Source organism: Lithobates pipiens, unplaced genomic scaffold, assembly GCF_037356315.1.
Source record: "Lithobates pipiens isolate NorthernLeopardFrog02 unplaced genomic scaffold, aLitPip1_a1.2 Scaffold_10, whole genome shotgun sequence".
NCBI classification, from domain to species: Eukaryota; Metazoa; Chordata; class Amphibia; order Anura; family Ranidae; genus Lithobates; species Lithobates pipiens.
The window spans coordinates 109,426,048-109,446,138 of record NW_027507686.1 but is presented as its reverse complement, the minus strand read 5'-3'; the positions used below and the strand labels follow the sequence as shown (position 1 = coordinate 109,446,138).

Here is a 20,091-nt window from a genome sequence, read left to right as displayed (position 1 = left end):
CTCTCCCCCCCCACACCATTTAATTAATCATGGAAACACTTTGTTATTTGGTATTCACGGTTGGACTGTTAATAATTTTCACATATATATTTATTATATTTAGATGCAAGCTTTTTGGTTTAATCACTTTTTTTACTTTAAACCTCTGGGATTATATGCAGTCACTTGGACCATTTTTCAACGTGGCTCTCGTGACTCACTATCCCAGACTTTAAGTCAATCCTAACTAACCCCCCCCCCCCCCCCCCCCTCAACTCCACTGATTTACCTATCACGAGGTCTCCCCCCCCCCCTTCTCCTTCCCTCCCTTTCTTAACCAAAGATATACCCTTACTTAATTTGATAAATTATTATAACCTTATCTACCCAGAGCCGGCTTTTACCAATCCCCCATGTTCACTGTGGGGGGACTTTATGGATCACTCTGCCTACAGCCTGTTCCTTGAAGTGGGGTGAGCTGATCTCCTTTCTAAACATATAGGGAATTTGTGTATGTAAAATGAATAACATTATGATAACTGTATTGCTTATATCTTTATATGTATGTATTATCTAATGTTTGTGATACTTTTATATAGATATCCTCCTGAAGAAGCGGGCCTTTTCCCGCAAAACTAGTCGAGGAAATTTGTTGTGCACCCTTTACGGTTGAATGTTCCCTATGGCGAACCTGTCAGGAATACTCCAACTGTGATGTGCATATTATTGTACTTCAAGTGATATTTCATTACTGTTTTGTTTTATACCTTTATTAAAATTATATTGATTTTAAATTTCCTTAGTGTTTTTCCATTACCAAGTACTGGTATAGTCCAATTCATTATATGGCTGAATGGAACTACATATGTGGTTGGTGTGAGCGACTACCCGGCATTTCCATTTAAGCCTTTTCCTTTAAAACTACAATTTCTGGATGGTGGTACTTTATACGATATTATAATGATATAGACCAGAGGCGATACTCCTAGTCTGTCATTAGGCAGAACAGGATATGCTGTTTACATTGGCATCCCCCCGTTCTTCAGCTCCATGACATGATCGCATGTATCCCCATGGCGATAGTCCGCGGGTCATGGAGCTCGTGGCAGGCGCACACCACCGGCGGTGCGCACGGCCGGAAATTCAAAGTAAAGTATGGGTATGTTACTTTGCCCAGCCGTGCCATTCTGCCGACGTATATATGCCTACAGCTGTTGGCAAGTGGTTAATTATGTCCAGTCCGTTTTGGGAGTTTTTTGTGGAATGTGAGATTTTGGCTTTTGGTTTCTCCACCAATACAAATAAAAGAAATAAACATGAGAATGCCTGAACATTTGTACTTGCAACACTTTTCTGGACAAAGTGGTGCATTATCTGAGAGAAATGCGGGGGTGCCAATATTTTTGACTGTATATGTATTACTGTAATGCAGCTAGTCTGCATATACACTCATAATAAGCACACAATTGCTGCTGCAAGGGTGAAAAAATACCCTTTTGTTGCCAGCACACCAGTGTCAAAACCATGATTCTTTCATGCAAAGCAGCAGCTAAGTTCTCCAACAGTCTCAAACGCTGTTCAAAATCAAAGTGCTGCTCTGGAAGAGGTAGCAAACTATTGGAGTTTCTGTTCTGGAGGTTGTGTTGTACAGCTGTAGAGCCAAACAGTTGCTTTGTGCAAAAGCACTGTAGTATTTAACTTTTGCTGTACCACTTGGAGTGGTTTTTTTTTGTTTTGTTTCTTTTTCTTTCAAATTTTTTTTATTTTGTATTCATATAAGTACAAAGCATTTTCCAATTTAACGAACAGAGCGAACTTAACCACTTCCCACCCGGCCAATGCATATATACGGCCGGGTGGGAGCCGTCTACTCCTGATAGGACGTTCAGGAACGTCCTTCAGGAGTAGCGGGATCGCGCGCAGCGGCGCGATCCCGATGTGCTCATGTCACCCGGACACGGCACATCTCAGATCGGCAGGAGGGCTCTGTGATTGGCCCTCCTGATCACATGACGGCCGTGTCCAATCACGGCCGTCATGTGATGTAAACAGCCGGTTGCTAGGCAATCGGCTCTCCTCTCCTCACACGGAAGTCACCGCTGAGGAGAGGAGAGCAGAACGCTGCAGCCGGCTGATGATCAGTGAGTATGGGCTGCTTTTTACAGCTTTTTACTCACTGATCATCAGTGTAGTGTAAACACACAACACACCACACAGTACAAACACAGTCCCCACATATGTCCCCAAAACACACATGTCCCCAAAACATATATGTCTCCAAATAATAAAAACACATGTCCCTAATAATAAAAACATGTCCCCCACATATGTCCCACTAAAATCACATGTCCCAATGATTATCTGCACACATATGTACGTGATCACCTGCACACATATGTACATGATCATTTGCGTACATATGTCCGTGATCACACAAACTAATTATTATACACTTAACGGAATTTTTTTTTACCAAAAACATGTAGCAGAATACATTTAACGGAGTCGTGAATAAATAACACCAAAATAAAGCTCTATTTGTGCGAACAAAATAACAATTTCATTTGGGTACAGTGTAGCATGACCGCGCAATTGTCACTGAAAGCGCTAGAGCGCTGAAAGCTGAAAATTGGGCTGGGAAGGAAGGGGGTGAAAGTGCCCTGTATTGTTGTGGTTAAACAAGTTGTTTACAGAAATAGAGAAGATGGGCCACAAGGCCAAAGGCTTGGTGGTACATCATGCAATTTGCACAAAGGTTATACCTGAGTGGTGGCATGAGAACAATGCTTTAACAGATAATTGAGTACTCAACATGCCCTTAGGGCTATCTAGCAGACAGTACAGCAAAGCTGAGAGGTGGAGGGGGAACACTAAGGTAGGTCAGCCACAGGGAAAGTCACACTCCCGCCGCTCCCGGCAGGGGAAGCAGCGGCAGACCCCCAGCCACCCATAAAGTTATCTTGCTGTGGCCGGGAGGCCCCCCGTGGACAACCCTGACCTCCACCCCAGCAAGCGAAGTGGGATGCAGATATGTTCCAGAAAGGTATGGTGGGGGGGGGGTGTGTGGGACACCCAGTGCCATGGTCAGTTAGATGGTTTGTAGCCCGGGTATAAGGGAATGTGGCAATGTTTAGTCCATGGTTCCCATATGAGTTCGAAGCTGCGTTTTTTTTTTTTTTTTTGTTTTTTTTTTTTGTTTTTTTTTTTTTTTTGTCCTTAATGATACTATTTTCTCCTGCGCAATGATCCAGGATATTTTACCTTTTACCGCTGTGATCGGGACCGTCGCCTTTTTCCAATGGGCTGCTATCATAATTTTCGTGCCCAACAGGATGAAGAAAACCAAAGCTTGTGTGTGCTTGTTTATACCCTCGATTTTGAGGTTAAGTAGTGCTATGTCTGGCGTTTAGAGGGATTTGGGCGGATGTTACTTTGCGTACTAAGACCGCTTTCACACTGGGGCGTTTTTCAGGCGTTTTTCATGCGCTTTAGCGTTAAAAAAAAGCGCCTGAAAGAAGCTGCAACTGCAATCCCAATGTAAAAGCCCAAGTGCTTTCACACCAAGATCTCTTTCACACTGGGGCGTTTTTCAGGCGCTTTAGAGTTAAAAAAAGCGCCTGAAAGAAGCTGCAACTGCAATCCCAATGTAAAAGCCCGAGTGCTTTCACACTGAGGCGCTGCGCTGGCAGGGCGTCAAAAAAAGTCCTGCAAGCAGCTTCTTTGCAGCGCTTTTGGAGCGGTGAATACAACGCTCCTAAAACGCCCCTTCCCATTGAAATCAATGGGAAGCGCTTGTAAAACGCCTGAAAAATGCTATTGGCAGCAGCGTTTTGTGGGCTCTTTTAACCCTTTATTTGGCCACTAGCACGGGTTAAAAGCGCCCCATTAACGCTCGAAAAGCGCTGCTAGTTTAAGCGGCGCTTTACGAGCGTTTTTTGGGCGCTGACATTTCACATTGGGACTGCAGATGAGGCTTCTTTCAAGCGCTTTACAGGCGCTTTTTTTAACGCTAAAGCGCTTGAAAAACGCCTGAAAAACGCCCCAGCGTGAAAGGGGTCTAAGGCGAAAACTTTGTTCCAGAGACCGTTTTTTTTTTTTTTTTTTTATGAAGTACAATATTGCTTCTACATCCTCTTCGTAATAAAAAGAGGAATTCAATTGGACCTTAAAGTGTCATTAAGCCCATAAGTAAACATTATCTTGGAGCTTACTAATTTTTTTTTTAGGCTTTCTTTTATTTTCACATGGTGATCCTGCCAGTAACTGTTACTTTTTAGCAAAACAAACGGACACTACTAATGGTAGTAGTCTAATTTAAAGGGTTGTTGCAAACCATTTACTATTGACAGGGGTGCTTACAGTGATGAGATTTTATTTATATATGTCAAACCTTTTCCCAAAAGTAACTGTTGCTGTAGCTGCATAAAAAAGGTTAGCTGGAGTCTGGCTTCAGCTTGTTCAGTGTATGTAAATCTGCAAGTCTGTCTAACTTCATCCTAAGTGTAGGCACTCTAATACACCAGGTGAAAAATCCTAAAAAAAACTAGTGCAGCCCCCATATCTGATTAAGTTGCAATAGAATACATTTTTGGTTTAATTCCACTTTAAGTGGTTGTAAACCCTTACATATATTTGGTGAAGTAACTAGCATCAGGTGATAGAGATGAAACAAATCCCATATAAGACGTGCCTAATTATCTGCAGCCATTTCATCTGTTTTGCATTTTGCACATGAGCTCTTGGTTCTGAAGAGCAGAGGGAAGGCATCTGAAATCTCTCAGGCTACTTTCACACTGGGGTGGGCGTCTGCGGTAAAGCGCCGCTTCACTCATTTTAGTGGCGCTATTCTCCGAAAGAGGGTTAAAACCACCTGTAAAGCGTCGCTGCCCCGTTGTATACACTGCTCCCTCTGGCTTTCACACTGGAGAGACAGGAGAGGCTCTTTACAGGCTACTTTCACACTGAGTCGTTTTACAGGCGTTAGTGATAAAAATAGCACCTATGAAGAGCCTCTCCTATCTCTCCAGGCTTTCACACTGGAGCGGTACGCTTGCTGGACGGTAAAAGCCCTGCGCATCTTTGCAGCGCCCTTGCCCATTGAAAACAATGGGGCAGCACTTTGCGGGTGGTTTTAAGCCTTTTTCGCCTGCTAGCGGTGGTTAAAACCGCCCCACTGGTGGCCGAATAGTGCCAGTAAATTACTGAATTACCTCCGTTGCCTGCCCCAGTGTGAAAGTAGCCTTACTGCAGAGCTCAGTGAAGAGAGCTCTCAGCCCTGATTGAAGGCAAAAGACACATGCCCCTCCTAGTACACGAGAACATTCACAGCTGTGGCTGTCAACCACAGGCTGTGTGTTGGAGTGGTCTTCTCTCAATTTTTTTGCAGAATTGGGAATTTTTTTTAGAAGCACAGATAAAAGTGGAATGAGGCATCGGATTGAAATCACACAAGTACACAGTATTCAAAGATATGCTTTGCTCATATTTTATATCTGAGGTTTACAGTCATTTTTAGAAAAATGCGCAGGATTCAAATTGCACTATATTCCACCTTGGTAATAACTAGATTTTGGCTTGAATAGTGGTATAGACACTGTACAGTAGAATAGTAAATATATATGTTTAACTAGGGAGCTTCACCTCTGTCCTTTACAGGTTAAAGCAATGTTTATTTTCACAATTTAGAAATTACTCATTTGATGTTTAGATTTCACTATATGCTATATTTCATCAATCTCACCTGCGCTAATATGCACCCTCTCAGTCTCATGGTATAATGCATCTTTAAACAAGCCATGTCTCCCATATTTCCCCAGTAAAACAGACCTAATCACCATCTTGGCGCCATTGTTCCTTCATCTGCCCTGCTGGGCAGAGGCTCTTGGCGTTTATTCACACAAAGGAAGTCGCAAATGGGAAGCCTTGGCCCTAACAGCCAATTGCTCCTGCCACAGGATATGACCTCACAGGATATGAATGTCAACACAGGATGAATTTATACAGAACAATGAATAATAACTAGGGGAGTCTTATGGGTGTGTCTGGGCGAGGGCAATGTATTTGATCTCCAGCCCCCTGTCTCTGTATCACAGGAAGTCTGAGATTTTGAACGCTGCTCCCGACCACCTTTCAAAGGCTCCCGTTTTTATTGTTCGTGAATCCTTATTCTGCTTTGTTCAGAGAACACAACATACCCAGACTATACTACTGTCTCTGTGGATGGGAGATGATCTTCAGGTATAAGCCATGGTACCTTAAATATGTTGATCGGGCATACAGGGGTGACACGAGCGCACATCCGCTAAACCGATAATGTCTTTGCAGAGTTAACTTTCTGGTGTACTTATCCTCACTCTGCAAACACTTCTCTATGTCCCCAAGGAGCTTTCCAGTACCAAACGGATCTCAACCAGGTCAATCTGCCCCCAGTCAGCTCTTTAGAGCGGTCGGCGGGAGTACTAACACTGGGAGACACAATATACAATGCAAGATATTTGCAAAAGACTGGTGCACTGAGCATGCCGCTGCTAACGGTAATCATGCCGTTAGTGGCGGCTCGAGCTGAGATACCCAGAAGTCACTACGGGATAGATGATGGCAATGGAGAAGAACGAGGGTCGCTTTGGGGGCTTCCATCTTAGGCAAGTTATTCATAATGAGCTAGTATGCTGTATGCATACTAGCTCATTATGCCTTTGCCTTACATGGTGTGTGTGCGTGTGTGTGTGTGTTTTTTTTTTTTTTTCCCTCCCTGCCTTTAGTTCCTCTTTAATTATTCAGGTCATTCCTTGGGCTGCATGCACACTGAGCTTAAACTGCCTGTCCCTTTGATAGAAAAATAAAACACGCTCATATAGTGTTTTGTGTACACATTATTTTAGGAGAGTTATGCTTTTTTTTTTTGTCCTGGAAAGGTCCAATCAAAAACGCAAACCAGAAGGATTTTTAAACGTTACACTTAAAATATGCCTGTAATCGTCCTAATGAGTATGGACATATAGATTACATGTACACATAGGATAACATTAAGCAGCTTCTACAGGCAAAACACAAAACTCCTTTAGAAGAAGCGATTTTTAATGTCAGTGTGCATGGACACTCAATGGAAAGTATATAAGGGCTGTTGTTGCTGACGGTTGTCTGGCTAGCCTTTATTTTTTTTTTTTTTTTTTTTTTTTGATGAAATCGATTACCATTTTCATAATCGATTAATCAACTAGTAACATAATGGGGTTAAAAAAAGAGCCCTTTATAGTAAAAGAGCAAATAAGCGCTACTGTAAATTACTTTCACATTTCTACAGTAAAAAAAGAACCCCTTACAGTAGTGATTATCTGCTTTTTTTCTACTATAAAGGGCTAATTTTCATTTTTTTTTTTTTTTTTTTTTTTACCGCATTATGTTACTAAACAGCTTAGACCTGGTTCACATCTATGTTTATTGGGGCTTTTTGCAGAAATGCACTACAGTTCATTTACGTGGTTTCCTGTGGGACACGTTCACATCTGAAAGGGTCAGTATTAATGCAAAATTGTGCTTTATTGATTCAATATACTTCAATGGAGAAGCTGCAAAAAAGCATGTAATGCGTTTTTGCAGCAATTTGTGTTTTTTAGTCTGCCCAAAGAAAATGCAAAAATGAAAATTGCAGTAAAATCACGTGCTCAAAAATCTAAACGCACAGCAAAAAGCACTGCAGAAACAGATCAAAAGCAAACTGCATAGGTGTGTACCGAGCCTTATGCTGGCCACACAGATCAGTTTTCAGATGAGAATAATCAGACAAAAAATATTTGTACATTCGCTGAATGAAAGAATTTTGTTTGAAATTTTCACTTGTTTTTAACATTTGTTTTTAAAATTAATGTAATTTCTCAACGAAAACCAGATACACTGTCTTAAAATTACTTTGACTAAGACGTTTTCTATTTCCAAATGTTCCTGTCGCTGTGGTTGAAAATGAACGTCAATTTGACACACTTTTTTTTTTTATTAACTGATCAAAAAAAATAATCGGCCAACTAATCGATTATAAAAGTAATCGTTAGTTGCAGCCCTACTCGTACTTGTAGCGACTTGAGCCTAGTACACACAATGAGATTATTGGACGAATGATTGCCCTTTGTTTTTTGTTTTTGCATTCTAGTCTACATATTGAAAATCAGGTTTACTAAAATAAGAAAATTCTCGTACGCGAGGATAAAAAATCAGTAGTGATGTTTTTCTATTGTATTTTCAGACGAAAACTGTACTGATCAAATGAAGATCATACGATCTGGTATCATACAATAACAAGTGTTTGTCCCTCTGGAAAATTTCAGACAAAAGCGGTGTACCAACGATCAGCTTATATGATCGTTTCAAAAGCAATATTTTTGTCCTATTTTCTGATAGTCTGTACAGGCCTTTAGAAATTACTGCAGTTTCTTTATCAATTTGATATCCAGGGAGATAGAATTTTTAGGATAGGTTAGCAATAACGACTTCTATATTCTAGCAGTACTGGCTTCCTTCAACATTAAGTAATTCATTTTGTGTTTAATTTATTAAATGCCATGTTGATATATAACTCATTAGTATTTATTTTTTTATTTATTTTTTCTTCTGTTCATCAAGGGGTTCACTTAAGAAAACAGCATTCTTTTATTGAGCAAGGCAAGAAGTGTCGCTACTGTGATACAGTCTTTCATGAGCGATATGCCCTGATTCAACACCAGAAGTCTCACAAAAATGAAAAGCGATTCAAATGCGACCAGTGTGAATATGCTTGCAGACAGGTGACCCTCTCTTGTTATTGAAAGCTGTGAAATATGAAATGTAAACTAAAATTCTAGGACTCTAGTTTTGTAACTGAAAATAACTGATCCTTTAATGCACAGTAAATGGTTATATTAAGCAGCTTATCTGATGGTATGCGCACAATAGGTGACTGCATTTCTGGTCATTCAACAGGTGTTTTTTTTTTTTTTTTTTTTCCTACTTTAAAGGGGTATTCCAGCGTGTTTTTTTTTCGCCGACTACAAATTCTGTAGCAGCTGACTTTTAATAAGGGCACTTGTCCAGCGAGCCCGTGATGATCCGACTTGTGGTGCAACTTGTGCTCTGAGGATCTTTAAGGGGATCATACCATTCAGTCTGGTGTGGATTTTGAGGGGAAACCTACACCAAAAAAAACGGCATGGGATTCCCCCTCAAAACCCATACCAGACCCTTATCCGAGCATGCAGCCTAGCAGGTCAGAAAAGGGTGCCCCCCCCCCCCCATCCTGGACCATACCAGGCCACATGCCCCCAACATCTTCCCTTCTACAATGGGCAGTGGTTGTGCAGTTCTGAGGGCATGGGGCTTTTTGGAATCTGGTGGCAGATCCTGGCCCCCCATTTAAAAGTAAAAACAGTGCTCAGTTTTCTTATCATACATCAGGTAACACAGAGCCATAGTAATCACTATGTAGGTTTTAGGCCACCTTCAGGTGATGGACACTGGCATGCCCTTAATGAAAAGGTGTACTACCTATATAACCCCTCCCACTCAATTTTTGCCGCCAGTGTCTAAGGTGTTGGTCATGAGTAAAGATGTACTGTGCTTCCCTGTTGGGGCTAGCCATGCTGACCGGATGCGTTCTGATGTCTTTTCATGGGCTAAATGAATGGTACCTGGGCCTTGTGCCCAAAGAAACAAGGTTTTGCTTGCGAACACTTCCCTTTTAGAGAGCTGGACCCTCGGATCCAGTACTTTTTGGTAGTAAGGCCATAAAGTTTTTTTACTGGCAGGGTGCTGTCACAGGTCCAGTATTGTGGGTAACCAGAGGTTCCCCTGTCCCTGAAGGTTTCGGAGCCCGTCATGAAGGGTGAAGATTGGGTTTTATCTTAGATAACCCTGCTGGGAGGTATTCTCAGGAATTTCTCCTTCTGTGTATAATGCCGTCATGCCTAATAGCGCTGGACTATAGCCTAGCAGTGTAAATTCTTTTGCTGGTAGTGCCTCTGCTTTATGCTTAAGGCTATGAGTGGTAATGGGACCAGCAACTCCTCTAAGGGTTCTAAAGGGGTCAATGGGTTTGCAGTCAACTAAATCCGTTTCCTCTGAGTATATATCACACAAGTTTTTGTTCTTCTACCATTTGTAAATGGGAAAGAAGATTGATGCTATATCTCTCCATAGTGGGGCTAAACATAGCAGATTCCCATCTAGTTCTCAGGACCCTCTTGTGCAGGAGGCTGGGGATCAGGTAGGTCTTAACAAATATTTGGAAGATATTTATTTATCCTCTTCCGAGCATCCTAATATAGGAGTAGCATCACAAGACAGGTTGCTTGTGCACACCCTTATTAAATTGGTTGGTTTGACCTTTTTGCTGCCTGTAGCGCAGGTTCTTGAGGAACCCACCTCTAATTTGGGTTCATTAGAACCTCCCTCCTCTGAGGATGTTTTTTCCTATTCATGCATGGCTAAAAAGGCTTATGTATTCTGAATGGGAACATCCCGATAAACAATATTATCTTCCTAAGAAATTCTCCACGCTTTATCCTATGGAAGAGGATTTCTATGAAAAAAAATGGGTTTCCAGCAATTGATGCTGCAATCACCTCAGTGAGCAAGAATCTCACATGTCCGATGGATAATGTGCTGATGTTAAAGGATCCAACAGATAAAAAGTTGGAACGTCTTTCTAAAAGCAGTATGTCTTAAGCAAGTTCAGTAGTGCAGCCGGCTCTTGCTGCAATTTGTGTATCCCAGTCCATTAAGGAACAGTTTGTGGAGATACTTAAGATTCTGCCTGATCAGCAGGCCCAGTAATGGGCTGGTGTATCAGACACACTATTTCACAGTAGATGCTATGAAAGATTTTTATCGTTTAAGCCTCATGGCTTATGCTTGGACTAGTGCATTCTTGCAGAGTTCTATGGCTGAAAAATTGGTCAGCCGAAGCACCCTGTAAAAAGCTCCTAGCCAGTTTCCCCTTTTCATGGTATTTGTAGACTATCTGGATAAAATACATCCAAAGGATCTCTAATGGGAAAAACTACTTTTACCAGTAAAGAAGTTGTTCAAATATTTCTCTAAGTGTGCTGCCTCTTCTGTGCCAGGGGCATCAGCTTCTAGGCAGTCTCGACGGCCTCAACCATCAGGTTCAAGGTGAAGACCCCAAGGGCAGCACCAGGGTCAGAAGAGATCTTGGGACAGAAAGCCCACAAAGCAGGATGCTAAAACCTCCTTATGAAGGGGTGCCCCAGCTCGCTCGGGTGGGGGGAGGGCTCCTGTATTTCTCAAAGATCTGGTAGGAAATGTTGAGACAGGTGGGTGGCTTCTGCAGTTTTCTCTAGGTTACAACTAGAGTTCAGAGAGTTTCCGTCTACTTGTTTTTTCTAAGGGCAAATGTTCCCAAGGATCCAGAGAATAAGTCTGTTTTTGGCTCTGGATCATCTATTATCCCAGTTGTCGGTATCAGAGGTTCTTAGTGCAGTGTTTCTCAACTCCAGTCCTCAAGGCACACCAACAGGTCATGTTTTCAGGATTTCCACTGTTTTGCACAGGTGATTTGATCAGTTTTCACTGCCTTAGTAATTACCACAGCCATTTCATCTGAAGGGAAATCCTGAAAACATGACCTGTTGGTGCGCCTTGAGGACTGGAGTTGAGAAACAATGCCTTAGTGGAACAGGGCACAGGTTTTGAGTCAAACCTTTTATGGTTCCAGAACCAAACGGAGAGGTAAGACCCATTCTAGATCTCAAAGATCTAAATCGGCACTTAAACATCAGATCCTTACGCCTGGAGTCAATCCGATCGGTTGTGTCCATCCTGCAAGGAGGGTAGTTTTTTTGTCTTCAATCAATATCAAAGATGCATATCTCCAGGTGCCCATATTTCCCGCAAAATTTCTGTACTTTGAAATATTAAATCATTATTTTCATTTTGTGACCCTACTATTCGGTTTAGCCCCAGCACCACAGGTGTTCTGAAATATTCTGGCACCTCTTTTAGCCAGATTAAGGGCTCAAAGCGTAACGGTCCTAGCCTATTTAGACTATCTACCTTTTAATAGATCATTCAGTCTCAGGTCTAAACCAGAGTCTGATCACAGCTGTAACTACCTGAGATCTCTGGGTTGGATACTCAACCTAGAAAAATCCTCCTTAAAACCATCAAGGAGATTACAGTACTTGGGACTGCTTGTAGATACCATACAGAAGAAGGTATTCATTTTTTTTTTTTTTTTTTTTTTTTAGTTTTTATTAAAGAGAAGGAGTACATACAAGTCATCGCATACATAACAGAGGAGCGGTACAACCAGTAAGCATCAACCACCCAGAGAAATACTTAGACTCCAACATGAGTAGCTCAAAAAAATGTACATGACTCCCCTCAATTTTAACCAGAAGAGGAAAAAGAGAAAAGGAAAGTCCAGATAGAAGGAAGAAAGCAGGGGGGGGGGGGGGTCCCAACCGCCAGACTGATAATTCAGAGAATAAAACAGGATATACATATCTCATCAAAACAAAACCCAAACAAACATGGCTACAGCACATTACACTGGTCGGGATACCATATCCGCATACGGAGGTGTATACTTAAAGGCGACCCAGCAGGCCCATATCTTTTTTGCAAGGTCAGACTTGCCTCTCAGAGAGAGTGTCATGTCTTCCATGTAGTATAGTTGATCAACTTTGAGCAGCCAGCAACGGAGCGTGGGAATCTTCCTCTGTTTCCAATATCTCGGGATAAGAGTCTTTGCCGCATTGAGGAGATGGGGCGTAATAGAGCGTTTATATGAGCCTGCTGGCTGACCCTAACAGTGAAACAACACATGCCATGGATCATTAGGAACCTCCCGACCCTGAATTTGCTGGATCCAATATAGAACTGCGAGCCAAAACGGGCGTATTCGTGGGCAGTACCACCAGATGTGAGCGTGGGAGGCTCGCTCACCGCACTCTCTCCAGCAGAGCGGTGAGGTCTGGGGGAAAAACCGGTGCAGTGTTACAGGCGTATAATGCCACCTGGTCAGAAGCTTGTAGGACATCTCAGCTGTTCTGGCGGACCCCGAAGTGGCGTGCGCCCTGTGAAGAATGGTAGATACTTGGGCAGGAGTGAGTTCCTTATCCAAATCTAGCTCCCAGTTGCGGATAAAAGTAGGTGTCCTGTGAGATTCTAGGGATATCAGCAGGTGGTAAAAATAGGAGACGGGTCTCTCCACAGGTAGGGCACCTGAAAAAGCAGATTCCAGCGGTGTAAGATCGGACACGGAGCGTAGTGGTTTAGGAAGAGATCGAACAAATGCCGACAGTTGACAGTATTTCCACCGATCCATGAATGAGATAGGTGACTCCCCCATGATGGTGGGGAGAGGGAGAACTCCGGAGGGGCCGGTGAACTGATGGAGAGTCTTGTCCCCGAGGCTCCAAGGGACACGTGAGCAAGGTCCCATATTACCAGGTGGAAAATAGTTGTGGCCTGACAAAGACAGCAAAGGTGAGTTATAGAGCCCGGAGCTTTTTTATACAAAGAGTCCCATACTGCCAGAGACGAGGTCGTTAGAGGTGAAGAATCGGTAGACAAAGCCCTATATTGCCTTGGAAGCCACATAAGGTTAGAAAGGTCAGTCCCACCCAACATCGTTTCCAGCTCGACCCACAACTTAGTATTTACACTATATTTCCAGTCTGAAAGCCTGGCCAGCACAATGGCCCAGAAATAGAGTCGGAAATCCGGCACCGCCAGGCCCCCCGCGCTCCGTGGGCGCATAAGCAGGGACCGTGGGAGTCGGGGTTTCCTCCTATTCCAGATATACCTGTAAACCATCGAGTGTAATATAGTGAAGAAACCCACCGGCACCCCGAAGGGGATCATTTGCAGCAAGAAGAGCACCCTGGGCAGCAGGTTCATCTTCACTACCCCAATCCTACCCATCCAGGAATGACCTAACTGGGACCACTTCTGGAGGTCTGATCTAAGCGTATTAAGAAGCGGGAGAAAATTGGCCCGGAAAAGAGCAAGTAGATTGGGCGTTAGGTAGATACCTAAATATTTCAGGCGCCGTGTCTGCCAAGTGAAGGGGAAATATTGTTTAAGATTCGTTGCTACAAGGGGAGGGACCGTTAAATTTAGAATTTCAGATTTAGACATATTTATTTTGAAATTAGAAACCCTGCCATAAGCGGTAAATTCGGCTATGAGGTTAGGGAGAGAAATCAGGGGCTGTTGCACATAAAACAAAATATCATCGGCATAGGCCGCATATTTGTGTTCCGTCCTACCCACTAAAACACCGTGTATGTTCGGGTTACGACGGACAATAGACAGGAAGGGTTCCAACGATATTGCGAATAGTATGGGCGAAAGCGGGCAGCCCTGGCGCGTACCGTTATGTAGAGTAAAAGGGTCACTGAGAGTACCATTAACCCGCAACTGGGCCGTGGGATGACTATAAAGAGCTAAAATTTGCGATCTGAGGGCAGGGCCGACCCCGAGATGAGACAACGTCGCCATAAGAAACTCCCAGTCCACCCTGTCAAATGCCTTCTCAGCATCCGTGGAAAGCAACAGGGTGGGCTGGGACCGACGCCGTACAAGCGACATTAGTGTGATGGTGCGTAAAGAATTGTCGCGAGCCTCTCTCCCTGGTATAAAACCCGTTTGGTCCCGTGTAATCCATTGTGGGACCAGAGGCAATAATCTATTCGCAATTGCCTTAGCGTAAATTTTGGCATCAATGTTAAGCAACGAGATAGGGCGATAGCTTGCACAATCGGCTGGGTCCTTCCCGTCCTTAGGTATGACCGTAACATGGGCATGAATAGTCTCCGGACGGAGAACACCGCCGGACAAGGTCACATTAGCGTAATTAGAAAGGTGGGGGAGCAACCTATCCGCATAGAAGCGATAATATGCCACTGAAAGGCCATCCGGGCCGGGTGCTTTGCCCTTCGCCATATCTCGTAGTGCTCTGAATAATTCCGTCGATGTAAATTCCCCTTCCAGAGCAGCGAGGGCCACAGCGGAGAGGTGAGGGAGGGCAGCTCGGTCCAGATACTCCTGAATGAGCCGCCGCCTATCGTCCCCGTCGGAATCTATGCGGCGGACATGATAAAGATGCTGGTAGAAATCCTTAAATTCCTTAGCTATCTGAGGAGTTGCGTAGGCCATGGACCCCCCCGGGGTTCTAATTTTAGGTATAAACGCAGCGGCTCTCCGTCGCCTAATGGAAGCAGCTAACAACCTACTAGGCCTATCCCCCCACTCGTAAAAGCGCTGGGCCACCAGCCTCGATCTAGACTTCTGCTCCAAGTGTAGGAGGGACTTCAGGGATTCTCGCTTCGCTGTAAGGGTGTGTAAAATGGGGACTGAGAGGCTCCGCTTATGAATCCTCTCTAGGCTCCTAATCTCCGCAACCAACTTAAGCTGTTGTGCCAACCGTTCCCTCTTCTTCCTGGCCCCCAGTTCAGTAAGTTTACCCCTAATAAAGGCCTTGTGCGCTTCCCACAGCATGCCCGGGGAGATCTCGCTACACATATTAGTCTGAAAATAGAAATCCAACTCCTCACCCAAGACCTTCCTGTCCGCCTCCTCGGATATGAGGGATTCGTTCAGCCGCCAATTAGCAGCCTTGGGCGGCAAAGATTCAACCTTAAGGGTAAACGAAGTCGGAGCATGGTCCGACAGGGGAGAGGTTTCAATGGCCGACTTAACTAGGAGTGGCAGGTGCTGGTGATCAAGAAAACAGAGATCAATTCTCGAATAGGTATGGTGCACCGGGGAGAAAAAGGTGAAATCACGTTCGCGGGGGTGCGCGATCCTCCAGGTGTCAATCAACTGCAGCTCATGAAGTTTTGTGCGTATACATTTCAACTGCTTATAGGACAAGGGCGAACTCCCCCTGGAAGTGTCCAGAGAAGGTTCCAGAGCCGCATTGAAGTCACCCGCCAGGACCGCACAACCCCCCGCGAAGTCTCCCAGTTTAGAAAGTGTCGAGGCGACAAATGAAGCTTGGTGTCTATTGGGGGAGTAAAGAGTAGCCAGAGTGCATGACATGCTGCCCAGAGTGCCCCGGAGAAACAAAAAACGGCCAGCCGGATCACACAACATAGCATCTAACTTAAACGCGGTACCCCTCCGAAACCCGATGGCCACGCCCTTGGCCTTAGCAATATCCGAGAGGCCATAATACCAGGTAGGGTATTTGGGGGAATATAATTTAACGGAAGTGGTGTGGGTGAGGTGGGTCTCCTGTAGAAGGCCCCTAACATTAAACGAGATAAAATTCACCGTAGCCATCGGGTCACAGAAAGGGGGCACCCACCGCCCACACCCCCAAACAGCAAAACAACCAAGGCAGATAGGACCCCCCCCCACCCGGGGGAAGGAATTGGGCAGGGGAGGGATGGGGACGAGGAGGAAAACCAAAGGAGAGAAAAGAGAAGAGGGAGAGCGACAGGTAGAGAAACAGAACAGTAGAAAACAGAACAAGAACAATAAAGAAAGCAGCATAGTAGCAGGACTAACCGCACGCAGAAAACTGCAGTGCAGAGGAGGGTCGCACGCCCAGCCCGCAATCCCCACACCCCCCGCAAAGCGGGGCAAGGGCACCGGGACCCCGGGCAAGGCGGCACCCACCAAGAGGGGGGCGGCGGAAACCAGACCACCGAGGACAAACCACGCCATCGAGGGCCAGGGTCACGCCACGGCAGTCCGGCACCGGCGCCTCAGATAAACTCACTACATAAACATTCCCAGTAGAGAACATCTAATGAGGAAAATAACGGCAAATTGTAAATAACAGTGGTCCAAGCAGGGTCAATAAACAGGATTTAAGTCCAATCAGGAACTGACTACGGAGCCAAGAGGAAGGTGAGCAGGTTCAGGGACAAAGATCACAGGGGCCCACGGATGTGCCATAGGGCACGGCAAAAGCGCAGTCATCTGGCGGAGTATAATCGGGGAAGGCCCCATAGATCGAGCACTGACAGGCATCCGGGTCTTCAAAAACAAACAAAAAAAAACCATCAGGAACAGGGTAAAACAGAAAAAAAAAACATCGTCCCGATGTAGCAAAACACGAACAGCAAGGGAGGTAATCCAGAGGCCAAAAACCAAGTCAATGGCAAGTACTAGGAAAACAGCATCCCGATTGCAGGATCCAAGACGTCCGCGAGGACCGGAGAGACAAAGCAGAGCACACAGGGATAACCGCACGTCGCGCCGTTCAGGGATGCACCTGGGATGCCAGATCCGCAGCCAGAGGTTTCCGGCCCGCTCTGTGCCATTGACGGTCAGGAAGCTTTGGTGGTGGCGGGAGGACATCAGTCCAACCCGGTAACTCAGGCACGTCAAGGTTCAGGTCAGCACAGAATCGTGGTAAGTCTTCAGGGAACCTTAGGACAGAGGTCTTGCCATTGACCGAGGCGATTAAAGCTGCAGGGAAGCCCCACCGGTACCTGATAGAAGCTGTCTGCAGAAGCTCCGTGAGGGGACGCAAGGCTCTACGCCTATCCAAAGTCTTTGGCCAGATCCGGAAATAGGGTGAGAGAGGCGCCATGGAAATCAAACGGCGTGGCATCCCGGGCCTTCTTCATAATTAACTCTTTATCCGGATAATGATGGAGTCTACAGATAATATCTCGCGGGACCTCTGTGGTCATGGAGCGAGGTCGGAGGGCCCTGTGGACCCGGTCGATCTTCAATGGCGCGTCGGGCGCTCTGCCGAGAAGGCTGTTAAAAATGCCCCTGACTGAAGGCAAAAGGTCGTCGTCTCCGGTCGCCTCCGGAAGGCCACGGATCCGAACGTTATTGCGTCGGTTTCGGTTCTCCTGGTCCTCGATCTTATAGAGAGCCGTACGGTGGGCGATCGTAAGTTGACGGGTAGTCGTCTGAAGCGATCGTATAGCAGACGCATGTCTGTCCAGTCGTTGTTCCGTCTCCTCCACACGTACCAGTACCTGCGATAAGTCCGAACGGACCGCCGACACGTCCTTCCGAATCGCTCGTTCGAGGTTCAACAGCATCGAGGCGAGGTCGGCTTTAGTCGGGAGATCACTCACCCTGGTAGCTATCTCGGCAGGTCCGGCCAGGTCTCCCTCATCCTCCGATTCGGCCGAGGTGTCGGGCGAGCGGGATCTGCCCTCCGGCCTAGCTGAAGAGGCGGGACTGTGCACCGGCAACGTGCTGTGCGGCCTAGGCCGTCATGGTCCGGGACATCCTCGGTCTCCGCGGCTAAGAAACGCTTAATGGTGCCTGAAGCTGAGCCCTTCTTGGGCAGGGACTTGCCCGTTTTCCTCCCCATGCTTGGGGTAAGCAGTAGTGAGGGGGATCTTGTTAAATCAGATCAATAAATCCGCGCCGATGCCGGAGCTCCCGCGAAGCACGTCCGCTCTAGTGCATCGCCAGGCCACGCCCCCAGAAGAAGGTATTCTTACCCCAGACAAGAATCTGTTCCATTGTAGGACTAATTCAACTATCTAAACAAAGAAAAATTTGGCTGTGCATGAGATTGTTAGGGGAAATGGTGATCTCCTTCGAAGGCCGTCCCTTACGTGCAGTTTTTACTCAAGACTGCTTCAAAACATCATCCTGTTGGTCTGGAATAATAAGATTCAGGCCTTGGTTTTTTTCCAATATGCTTGACCCCCGACGTAAGTCAGAGCCTAAATTGGTGGTTATCCAGCAAAAGGGAAAATCTTTTCTACCTGTATCCTGGAAAGTATTAACAGATGCCAGCCTTCTAGCCTGGGGAGCAGTCCTTGAAGACTCTGTTCAAGGGAGATGGGTTAGAAGACCTTGCCTATCAATATTTTGGAAGATGCGGGCAGTACGTCTGGCCCTAGAATCTTGGACGGTCAGACAACAGGACTGTCCTGTCAGGATTCAGTCTGACAAGGCCACGGCGGCGGCTTAAATCAATCACCAGGGAGGTATGAGAAGTCATGCAGCCCAAAAAGAGGTGAATAATGTTCTAGCTTGGACAGAACACAACATTCCTTGCCTATCGGCAATTTTCATTTCAGGAATAGAGAATTGGCATGCGGACTACTTGAGTCGCCAACAATTCTTTCCAGGAGAATGGTCTCTTCACCCTGACATCTTCCTAGCAATGTCAGAGATGGGGTATTCCGGACATGGGCCTATTCGCGTCCAGATTCAACAACAAAGTCGACAACTTTGTGTCAAGAACCAGTGATTCGCTAGTAGGCGGAACAGACACATTAGTCTTCCCATGGGATCAGTTTTCACTGATCTATGTGTTTCCTCCAGTTCTGCTACTTCCGCGCCTTTTCCGCAGGATCAAACAGGAACGAAAGGAGGTGATTCTGGTGGCCCCAGTGGGTCCCAGATGATCTTGATTTACAGAGATCATAAAGATGGTGGCAGGAGTCCTTCGCACTCTGCCATTATAGCCAGACCTTCTCACACAAGGTCCGGTATTTCATCCTACCTTATGGACGAAAAATTTAACAGGTTTGCCTGCTGAATCCCACTTTACAAAAGATCATGGGTGATCTCCTTCGGTAGTGTCTACTTTGACTAATGCCAGGAAGCCTGCTTCCGGAATCCTTTGCTGTAGTCCGGAAGGCATATGTTTCTTGGTGTGGATCCTGGGGTTGATACCCCAGGAAGTATGTCATAGATATACAAGTAAATGGCGCTAAAAATAAGGCAATCTACCATAATTTCCAAAAAGGACATCACAGTGCCGAATAGATATGAATTCAAAGCACATGAGAGGCAATAGGTCCATTCTATATACATATGTAATAACAATGGGCAGGAAATGAATAGACGGGATACAAGGGAATGGGGGGGGAGAGAAGGGGGCCAAGGGTTAGCAAAGTCCACAGTCACGGCAGCCGTCCAGTGGAAACAGAAACCATGTTCCCGGTAATACTAGAAACAAAACGAGAGAGGCGCCTCCGGGTGCAGACTGTATAACCGTTTATTTGATTAAAAAGTAGTAATAGTAACATTCACGTTATAGTTGTTAAAAGCAGGCAGATAAAGTCCCATACAATGGGGGGGGGGGGGGGATTGGGGCGCCTCAGTGTAGTCAATCTCTGGGATAGTAAGCTGGTTTTCCGCTTGTCTCAGCACTGGATGTTTTTCCGGCCAGCACCGGTG

General features: G+C 45.5%; 1 protein-coding gene across 7 annotated transcripts in view; it reads left to right on the top strand.

Annotated features, from left to right (window-relative positions):
- Window positions 1-20,091, top strand: part of CTCF (CCCTC-binding factor) — a 364,630-nt gene that overhangs the window by 254,785 nt on the left and 89,754 nt on the right. For all 7 annotated transcript variants that reach the window (XM_077457321.1, XM_077457303.1, XM_077457314.1 and 4 more), the window contains one exon: window positions 8,596-8,756. In XM_077457321.1, coding sequence (XP_077313447.1) covers window positions 8,596-8,756 — 161 coding nt within the window. The remainder of the gene's footprint in view (window positions 1-8,595; window positions 8,757-20,091) is intronic.